At 50.5% G+C, this 10,844-nt stretch overlaps 1 protein-coding gene across 1 annotated transcript; it reads left to right on the top strand.

The window, feature by feature from the left end:
• The first annotated feature begins 227 nt into the window (after positions 1–227).
• On the top strand, positions 228–1,296 carry LOC140835906 (uncharacterized). Its single transcript, XM_073201316.1, has 2 exons — positions 228–952; positions 996–1,296. Exons 1-2 carry the CDS (start codon positions 228–230, stop codon positions 1,294–1,296), a joined length of 1,026 nt encoding a protein of 341 aa, XP_073057417.1.
• Positions 1,297–10,844: the final 9,548 nt, after the last annotated feature.

Consider the following 10,844-nt stretch of genomic DNA (forward strand, 5'->3'; position numbering starts at 1 on the left):
GACGAGTTGATTGCTCGACAGGGACCCCCTACTCTCGAGATGACCCCCAGTCACATGTCGGCTGATGATCCTGATCAGGATTTTGATCGACATTCTGTGTCTGGAGTTAGCTGTGGGTCCGAGTGTAGTATTCTGGACACTGACATGTCCAACCCCAGAAAAAGACCTCTGGATGATGGTCGGCGATCGCGTAAAAAGCGATTGGATCCTTCTTCCACCCTTTCCCCATGAATTGCTTAATCTGGAATATCCGGGGACTTCGCGGTTTGGAGTTCCAGCAGAGGCTTCATGCCTTTGTGAAGGAGAAACAGATTAAGGTTTTGGCTGTTTTGGAGCCCATGATTGATCTGGATCCGAGATTCATGACTCGCCGTTTGGGGTTTTCTGGAGTCATTTCTAATCTCTCCGGTCATATCTGGGTATTTTTTGCTGCTGATGTGAGGGCGGAGTGTGTTTTTGATCATGCTCAGTTCCTTCACATCAGAGTCTCTGCCTCTTTCTTACCGACAGAGATATTTTGTTCTTTTGTCTATGCTAGATGTGATTATGTCCAACGTAGGGATCTTTGGACTTCTTTGCTTTTGGTTAAGCCTGTTTTGGGTCCCTGGCTGGTTGGGGGCGATTTTAACGTCGTCAGGGATGCGTCCGAGTGCTTGGGCTCCCGTGGTGGTAGGTTGCTACCCATGGAGGAGTTCAACAATTTTATTCTTGATTCTGGTCTTATCGATGCTGGTTTTGAGGGGTCTTCGTTCACTTGGACGAATAAGACCATTTGGAAGCGGTTGGACAGGGTCTTGGTTTCTGTTGATTGGGCAGATCATTTCAGCTCGATTCGGGTTGAACATCTCGCTCGTACTGTTTCGGATCACTGTCCGCTTTTGGTTACCTCTCTTGTTTTTGCCCGTGGACCGAGCTCGTTTCGCTTCCAGCGAATGTGGGTTAGGCACCATAGGTTTTTTGCAGACTGTGAGGCTTAATTGGAATCTGCCTTGCAGTCTGAGCGGCATGCCTCGGCTTTTTGCCAAGATGAAGCGTCTCAAGCATCACCTCCGGTGGTGGAATCGGGATGTTTTTGGTAACATCTTTGATAGACTCACTGAGGCTGAGAGGGCTGTTCGTTCAGCTGAGGATGTCTGTGAGGCCGATCCTTCTGACACGAATTGGACTTCCCTGTCCGATCGCAATGAGGATCTGGCTCGTATCACCGCCATGGAGGCGGATTTTTGGAAACAGAAAGCGGCTTGCCATTGGCTTGAGGATGGTGAGCGGAACACCAACTCTTCCATAATATGGTGAGGAAAAAGCGTGTGGCGAATAAAATTTTCCGCATATGGGAGAATGGGGTTTGCCTGACGTCTCAGGATTTTATTCAGCAGTCGGGAGCCTTATTTTTCCAGGATCTTCTTACCGGGGAGCCCTCTGCGCTCGATTGCCCTGATTTTTCGGGTTTTACCTCGGTTATCTCTGCCATGGAGAATTATGGTATTGCTGCGATTCCCTCTTTGGAGGAGGTCCGCGCGACCGTCTTCTCTATTCACCCTGATAGCGTTACTGGCCCTGATGGCTTTTCTTCGGCGTTCTTTCAGCATTGCTGGGAGATTGTCCATCAGGACGTTTTTGGTGTTGTTCTTGATTTTTCCCAGGGTTCTCCTATGCCTCAGGGCTTTACCGCCACCACGATCACTCTTAGTCCCAAAGTTGAGGGTGCACGCGCTTGGTCGGACTTCCGCCCGATCAGTCTGTGTAATGTCACGAACAAAATCATCTCGAAGCTGTTGTACTCTCGGTTGAGGGATGTGGTGGAGAGACTTGTTTCCCCGAATCAGAGTGGCTTCGTTCCGGGTCGGACGATCTCAGATAATATCCTCCTTGCCCAGGAGCTCACTCACAGCATTACTCTCCCCACTCGTGGTGGTAATGTCATCTTGAAGTTGGATATAGCCAAGGCCTATGATAGGGTCCAGTGGCATTTCCTATTTGACGTTTTGAGACATTTTGGTTTTTCAGAGCGTGTTGTGGCTTTGGTCTCGGCCTGTATTTCCCATTGTCATTTCTCTGTGAACATCAATGGCTCTCTATCGGGGTTTTTTGGTTCCACCAGAGGCCTCGGCAGGGCGATCCATTGTCTCCCCTTCTCTTCATTTTGGGGGCGGAGTATCTTTCTCGTGGCCTTGACCGCCTCTACCTGCAGCATCCTGCGCTTAGGTATCGTTCTGATTGTGATATTTTGATTTCCCACCTGGCTTACGCTGATGATGTCATTATTTTTGCCAGTGGTGGGTCTCGTGGTATGCAGCGCCTTTTCGATTTTCTGCATCACTACGAGAACTGTTCGGGGCAGCGTGTGAATGCTGCCAAGAGTTCTTTGATTTTGCCTCCGAGGTGTTCTGAGCGCCTCTGCTCCCGGCTTTTGTGCATCACCGGGTTCGCCGAGGGTCATCTGCCCCTCAAGTACCTCGGAGTTCCCCTTTATCGAGGTAATCGCACATGCTCCCTTTTTGAGCCCCTCCTACAGTCTGTTCGTAGGAAGTTAGAGGGTTGGGAGATTCGGACTCTCTCCCCGGGTAGCCGCATGACCCTGATACGTAGCGTGCTCCTCTCCTATGCCGATTTATCTGTTTCAGGTGGTTCAGCCACCTCTGGCTGTCATGGAGAAGCTTGAGCGGGCCTTCAATGCCTTCTCTGGGGGTCGAGACCCTTGGAAAAGAAGTGGCACTGGGCCCAGTGGTCCCGGGCTTGCCTCCCCGTGCTTGAGGGGGGCCTTGGATTCCGCAGATTGAAAGATCTCGTGGAATGTTTTCTATTAAATTATGGTTCAGATTTCGGCAGGGCTCCTCTCTATGGGCAAGATTCCTTTTACGGAAGTATTGCCGGCTGGATGCTCCTGCCTGTGTCCCCGCCCGTGCTTCTATTTCCCCCATTTGGCGTCGTCTCCTCAGGATCCGCCCTCGCGCGGAGCCTGGCATTCGCTGGCAAGTTGGTCTCGGAGATGTTTCCTTTTGGGATGACACTTGGTTTGGGGACGTTCCTTTGTCCTCCCGGTGTGTGGTCCGTGGGGGCCGTGATGTTCGGGTCTCTCATTTTCTGTCTGAGGGGTCCTGGGACTTTGATCGCCTTTGTGCGGTGGTTGCTCCTTCGGTTGCCGAGGAGATTGTTTTGATTCCTGTTCCTTCGGGAGACCCTTATCTGGCTCGATGGATCCATAGCTCCGATGGTGCTTTCTCTATGAGATCTGCTTGGGAGCTGATCCGTCAGCGTGCTCCGTCTTCAGATATATTCCGCCCGTGCTGGGGGAGTTGGTTGAGGCCTACCATGTCGTTCTTCCTTTGGAGATTCTGGCATCAGTGGCTCCCAGTTGATGAGGTGCTTAGAGCCGGGGTTTTGCGTTAGCCTCGAGATGTCAGTGTTGTGATATGGCTGAGACATTCACACACATATTCATTAGCAGCCCGGTTGCTCGGTCTGTCTGGCACTTCTTTGGCGCCGTGTTTCGGGTTTGTATTCCCGTCACTGAGGATTTCAGTTTGTTTCTCAGTGCATGGAAGAGAGATTTGGTCTGGTCCCGGGGGGGCCATGTGCGGGAGTTTCTCCCCTGCATCGTTCTGTGGTTCCTCTGGACTGCGCGGAACGATGCTAAGCACCGTCATCTCCCTGTTTCTGGGGAGACGGTGAAGTATCAGATTTTGTATTACTTGCGTCTTGCCCACTCTGCGCGTACTGTCAAGCCCAGAAATTGGCTGGGTGTGTTTCATGTGGCGAGATTGCTGGGTATTTCGGTTGCTCTCCACAGATTCCATAGGACGGCGATTGTTCGCTGGCTGCGACCGCCGTCCGGGTGCTTCAAGCTTAATGTGGATGGGAGCTCGTGTGGTATATCTGGGGACTCCTCTGCTGGTGGTGTTGTTCGGGATGATTCCGGGAGGGTTGTGCTCTCATTCAGCGAGTTCATCGGAGCTGGGTCTTCTCTTCGGGCTGAGCTTTGGGCGGTTTGGAGGGGTCTTCTCCTTTGTTCTGATCATTCTTTTTTCCCTCTTTGGATCGAGCTTGATTCTCTGACTTCTATTCAGCTCATTCGTTCCCGTCGATGTTGCTGGGGTCTTGATCACATTGTATCCAGGATTCTGGTCCTTTTGAGAGGGCGGTCTGTTCATATTTCACATATATTCCGGGAGGGTAATTCGGTGGCAGATGCGTTGGCGGCGAGGGCCCATACCCTTAGGCACTTTACCTTAGAGTTAGGTCCCTCCCTCCCTAGGCATATTTCCATACTTGCACGTTCGGATACCTCCGGACTTCCCTACCTGAGATATAGATGTTCTTAGCTGTTTGCAGCCCATTCCTTCACTTGGATCCATTTTTTCGGTCTTTCTATATATATTTATATATATGTATATTTTTTCTTTGCAGGTACTGTTCTTTTGGGGGTTTCTCTTTTACCCCGTCTTGCCAGTCTGGTGTGAGTGGGTCCAGACACTCGCACACTACATGTTCGATCTCCTCGGGATTGGGTGGACTCTTGCACTTACCCTATTGGTGCTTTTCTTTGGCCCTCTCATATTCCCTGGAGCGCTATTTCTGTTTGTGGCTCTCTTTGGTCCATTTCTGGTTCCTGGCGGGCGCTTACTGCAGGTTCTCCTTGCCCGCCGTATCATTTCTTTTACAGGAGTTTACTGGATGTCGTGGTGGTTCCAGGGATTATTTCCGGACGATCCTCTTCTTTGTTATGATACCTTCGTCAGATTTATACTTCAGATGCTGAATCCTTTTGTCCTGGCTGGATTGCGATCTTCATTTTGCCCTTTTATCGTCATTGTACAGTGATTTCCTGGCCAGATCTTATGTTGACTGCTGAGATTCATATAGTTACCTGGTCTCAGATTAGCGTCGTTTTGACAGACTGGCTTCTTCAGGGTGATGGCTCAGAGATGAGAGCTTCTTCAGGGATTCCGCACTCATCTCCCAATTATCATTTGATCTTCTTCGGCGTGTTGACTTTTAGCGCTGCTCGTATTTGATTAGTTTCTGCCGCACTTTTTGTCGTAGTCCAGGGTTATTTTCGTTTACGTATTTATGTCCCTAGGCTACTTTGTCTTTATGTTTCCACTGCTTTAGCCTTTTCGAGGAGGTCTTGGTATAGTCCCCCTCCTCTTTTAGGTTTTCTTTCTGTTGTTACTTTTTATTTTGTGGATATATACAGGTAGGGGTCTGCCTAACCCCCCCGCATCCGGCGGTGTTTTCCGGTAAAAAAAAAAAACCTAAACCCTAAACCCTAAACATGTTCAACCCGAATCGAGCTGAAATGATCTCCCCAATCAACAGAAACCAAGACCCTGTCCAACCGCATCCAAATGGTCTTATTCGTCCAAGTGAACGAAGACCCCTCAAAACCAGCATCAATCAAGCCAGAATCAAGAATAAAAGTGTTGAACTCCTCCATGGGAAGCAACCTACCACCACGGGAGCCCAAGCACTCAGACGCATCCCTGACGACATTAAAGTCGCCACCAACCAGCCAGGGACCCAAAACAGGCTTAACCAAAAGCAAAGAAGCCCAAAGATCCCTACGCTGAACATAATCACATCTAGCATAGACAAAAGAACAAAATATCTCTGTCGGCAAGAAAGAGGCAGAGACTCTGATGTGAAGGAACTGAGCATGATCAAAAACACACGCTCGTACTGTCTCGGATCACTGTACGCTTTTGGTTACCGCCCCTGTTTTTGCCCGTGGGCCGAGCTCGTTTCGCTTCCAGCGTATGTGGGTTAGGCACCATGGTTTTTTGCAGACTGTGAGGCTTAATTGGAATCTGCCTTGCAGTCTAAGTGGCATGCCTCGGCTTTTTGCCAAGATGAAGCGTCTCAAGCATCACCTCCGGTGGTGGAATCGGGATGTTTTTGGTAACATTTTTGATAGACTCACTGAGGCTAAGAGGGCTGTTCGTTCAGCTGAGGATGTTTGTGAGGCCGACCCTTCTGACGCGAATTGGACTTCCCTGTCCGATCGCAATGAGGATCTGGCTCGTATCACCGCCATGGAGGCGGATTTTTGGAAACAGAAAGCTGGCTTGCCATTGGCTTGAGGATGGTGAGCGGAACACCAGACTCTTCCATAATATGGTAAGGAAAAAGCGCGTGGCGAATAAAATTTTCCGCATATGGGAGAATGGGGTTTGCCTGACGTCTCAGGATTTGATTCAGAAGTCAGGAGCCTTAGTTTTTACAGGATCTTCTTATCGGGAGCCCTCTGCGCTCGATTGCCCTGATTTTTCGGGTTTTTCCTCGGTTATCTCTGCCGTGGAGAATGATGGTATTGCTACGATTCCCTCTTTGGAGGAGGTCCACGCGACCGTCTTCTCCATTCACCCTGATAGCGTTGCTGGCCCTGATGGCTTTTCCTTGGCGTTCTTTCAGCATTGCTGGGAGATTGTCCATCAGGATGTTTTTGGTGCATGTTCTTGATTTTTTCCAGGGTTCTCCTATGCCTCAGGGCTTTACCGCCACCACGATCACTCTTATTCCCAAAGTCGAGGGTGCACGCGCCTGGTCGGACTTCCGTCCGATCAGCCTGTGCAATGTCACGAACAAAATCATCTCGAAGCTGTTGTACTCTCGGTTGAGGGATGTGGTGGAGAGACTTGTTTCCCCTGAATCAGAGTGGCTTCGTTCCGGGTCGGATGATCTCGGATAATATTCTCCTTGCCCAGGAGCTCACTCACAGCATTACTCTCCCCACTCGTGGTGGTAATGTCATATTGAAGTTGGATATGGCCAAGGCCTATGATCGGGTCCAGTGGCATTTCCTCTTCGACGTTTTGAGACATTTTGGTTTTTCAGAGCGTGTCGGTGGCTTTGGTTTCGGCCTGTATTTCCCATTGTCATTTCTCCATGAACATCAATGGTTCGCTCTCGGGGTTTTTTGGTTCCACCAGAGGCCTCTGGCAGGGCGATCCATTGTCTCCCCTTCTATTCGTTTTGGGGGCAGAGTATCTTTCTCGTGGCCTTGACCGCCTCTACCTGCAGCATCCTGCTCTCAGGTACCGTTCATGATTGTGATATTTTGATTTCCCATTTGGCTTACGCTGATGATGTCATTATTTTTGCCAGTGGTGGGACTCGTGGTATGCAGCGCCTTGTTGATTTTCTGCATCACTACGAGAATTGTTCGGGGCAGCGGGTGAATACTGCCAAGAGTTCTTTGATTTTGCCTCCCAGGTGCTCTGGGCTCCGCTCCCGGCTTTTGCGCATCACTGGGTTCGCCGAGGGTCATCTGCCCCTCAAGTACCTCGGAGTTCCCCTTTATCGAGGTAATCGCACATGCTCCCTTTTTGAGCCCCTTCTACAGTCTGTTCGTAGGAAGTTAGAGGGTTGGGAGATTCGGACCCTTTTCCCGGGGAGCCGCATGACCCTGATACGTAGCGTGCTCCTCTCCATGCCGATTTATCTGTTTCAGGTGGTTCAGCCACCTCTGGCTGTCATGGAGAAGCTTGAGCGGGCCTTCAACGCCTTCCTCTGGGGGTCGAGACCCTTGGAAAGGAAGTGGCACTGGGCCCGGTGGTCCCGGGCTTGCCATTGCCCCTGGATGCTCCTGCCTGTGTCCCCGCCCGTGCTTCTATTTCCCCCATTTGGCGGCGTCTCCTCAGGATCCGCCCTCGCGCGGAGCCTGGCATTCGCTGGCGAGTTGGTCTCGGAGATGTTTCCTTTTGGGATGACACTTGGTTTGGGGACGTTCCTTTGTCCTCTCGGTGTGTGGTCCGCGGGGGCCGTGATGTTCGGGTCTCTCATTTTCTGTCTCAGGGGTCCTGGGATTTTGATCGCCTCTGTGCGGTTGTTGCTCCTTCGGTTGCCGAGGAGATTGTTTTGATTCCTGTTCTTTCGGGTGACCCTGATCTGGCTCGATGGATCCATAGCTCCGATGGTGCTTTCTCTGTGAGATCTGCTTGGGAGCTGATCCGTCAGCGTGCTCCGTCTTCTGATATATTCCGCCCGTGTTGGGGGAGCTGGTTGAGGCCTACCATGTCGTTCTTCCTCTGGAGATTCTGGCATCAATGGCTCCCAGTTGATGAGGTGCTCCAGCGACGGGGTTTTGCGTTAGCCTCGAGATTTCAGTGTTGTGATATGTCTAAGACATTCACACACATATTCATTCGCAGCCCGGTTGCTCGGTCTGTCTGGCACTTCTTTGGCCCCGTGTTTCGGGTTCGTATTCCCGACAGAGGATTTCAGTTTGTTCCTCAGTGCGTGGAAGAGAGATTTGGTCTGGTCCCGGGGGGGCCATGTGCGGGAGTTTCTCCCCTGCATAGTTCTGTGGTTCCTCTGGACTGCACGGAACGATGCTAAGCACCGTCATCTCCCTGTTTCTGGGGAGACGGTGAAGTACCAGATTTTGTCTTACCTGCGTCTCGCCCACTCTGCGCGTACTGTCAAGCCCAAACATTGGCTGGGTGTGTTTCATGTGGCGAGATCGATGGGTATTTCGGTTGTTCTCGACAGATTACATAGGACGACGATTGTTCGCTGGCTGCGACCTCCGTCCGGGTGCTTCAAGCTTAATGTGGATGGGAGCTCGCATGCTTTATCTAGAGACTCTGCTGCTGGTAGCGTTGTTCGGGACGATTCCGGGAGGGTTGTGCTCTCATTCAGCGAGTTCATTGGAGCTGGGTCTTCTCTCCGGGCTTGAGCTTTGGGCGGTTTGGAGGGGTCTTCTCCTTTGTTCTGATCATTCCTTTTTCCCCCTTTGGATCGAGCTTGATTCTCTGACTTCTATTCAGCTCATTCTTTCCCGTCGATGTTGCTGGGGTATTGATCACATTGTATCCAGGATTCTGGTCCTTTTGAGGGGGCGGTCTGTTCATATTTCGCATATATTCCGGGAGGGTAATTCGGTGGCGGATGCGTGGGCGGCGAGGGCCCACACCCTTAGGCACTTTACCTTAGAGTTAGGTCCTTCCCTCCCTAGGAACATTTCCATACTTGCTCGCTGGGATACCTCCGGACTTCCCTACCTGAGATATAGATCTTCTTAGCTGTTTGCAGCCCTTCCCTTCACTTGGATCCCTTTCTTTGATCTTTCTATATGTATATGTATATCTTTTCTTTGCAGGTACTGTTACTTAGGGGGTTTCTTTTTTACCCCGTTTTGCCAGGCTGGTGTGAGTGGGCCCAGACACTCGCACACTACATGTTTGGTCTCCTCGGGATTGGGTGGGCTCTTGCACTTACCCTCTTGGTGCTCTTCTTTGGCCCTCTCATATTCCCTGGAGCACTATTTCTGTTTGGACCTCTCTTTGGTCCACTTCTGGTCCCTGGCGGGCGTTTACTGCAGTTTCTCCTTGCCCGCCGTCTCAGTTCTTTTACAGGAGTTTACTGGATGTCGTGGTGGTTCCAGGGATTCTTTCCGGACGATCCTCTTCTTTGTTATGATACCTTCGTCAGATTTATACTTCAGATGCTGGATCTTTTTTGTTCTGGCTGGATTGCGATCTTCTTTTTGCTCTTCTATCGTCATTGTACAGTGATTTCCTGGCCTTATCTTATTTTGACTGCTGGGATGTATACAATTACTCGGTTTCAGATTAGAGTCATTTTGACAGATTAGATTCTTCAGGGTGATGGCTTAGAGATGAGAATTTCTTCATGGATTCTGCAATCATCTCCCAGTTATCATTTGGTCTTCTTCGGCGTGTTGACTCTTAGCGCAGCTCGTATTTGATTAGTCTCTGGCGCATTTTTTTTCGTAGTCTAGGGTTATTTTTGCTTATGTATTTATGTCCCTAGGCTACTTTGTATTTATGTTTCTACTGCTTTAGCCTTTTTGAGGAGGTCTTGGTATAGTCCCCCTCCTCTTTTAGGTTTTCTTTCTGCTGTTACTTTTTATTTTGTGGATATATACAGGTAGGGGTCTGCCTAACCCCCCCGCATCCGGCGGTGTTTTCCGGGAAAAAAAAAAAAACCCTAAACCCTAAACCCTGAACCCTCAACCCCGAACCCTCAACCCCTCAACCCCGAAACCCTCAACCCTAAACCCCAAACCCAAACCCAAACCCTAAACCTAAACCCAACCAAACCCTAAACCCGAAACCCCGAACCCTAAACCCTAAAAAATTTTCTCTGAAAAAACACATAGTAAAACGTGAGAAAAAACACACTAAAACATCACTATTCACGCACTACCTGCCACCATGCCGCCGCCGCCGGATCCTGGCCGGCCACTTGACTCATCTGAACCGCCGTCCTCCGGCGACCCTCCCTGCAAAATTTCAGCTCAAACGGAGTCTGATTGCCCAGCCATTTCGCCGGTCAAAATCGCGGCGGTTTCTTCCCCTGCAACGGCGCCGGCAACCGCCGCTTCTCTTGGTCCGAGCCATACATCATTCTCTTCGCCTCTCCATCCTCTTTCATTTCCGACAGCTGCGCGACCGGATAGTTCCCCCGTTCCGGCGTCATCTCCGTTCAAAGCTCCGCAGGTACTGTTCACTGCGCAGCCGTCGCTTTTATCGAAGATTCCGGCCAACTCCGGCATCCATTGTTCGATCCTGACCCCGATCTGTGACCCCCTGGTCCAAACGATTCCAATGGTACATGAATCAGTCCAATCGGAGCTCAGATCAGCCGTGAATTTCAGATATACGATTCCGCCGTTGGACGCCCCATTGCCGTCTTTTACACCGCCGATTTCAGGCACTATTCCGGATTCTTTTTCCAATTCCTCTTTAGGACTTGATCGTCCAGGTATGGGTCGCATTTTGCCATCTTCAATTTCTGGTTTCCGGCCACCGGTCGGAAACCCCCAATTTCTAGGGCAAAATCGATTTCTTGATCACTCTTTGGTTCAATCGACCCCTCTA

Source organism: Primulina eburnea, chromosome 7 (genome assembly GCF_022965805.1).
Source record: "Primulina eburnea isolate SZY01 chromosome 7, ASM2296580v1, whole genome shotgun sequence".
Lineage (NCBI taxonomy): Eukaryota > Viridiplantae > Streptophyta > Magnoliopsida > Lamiales > Gesneriaceae > Primulina > Primulina eburnea.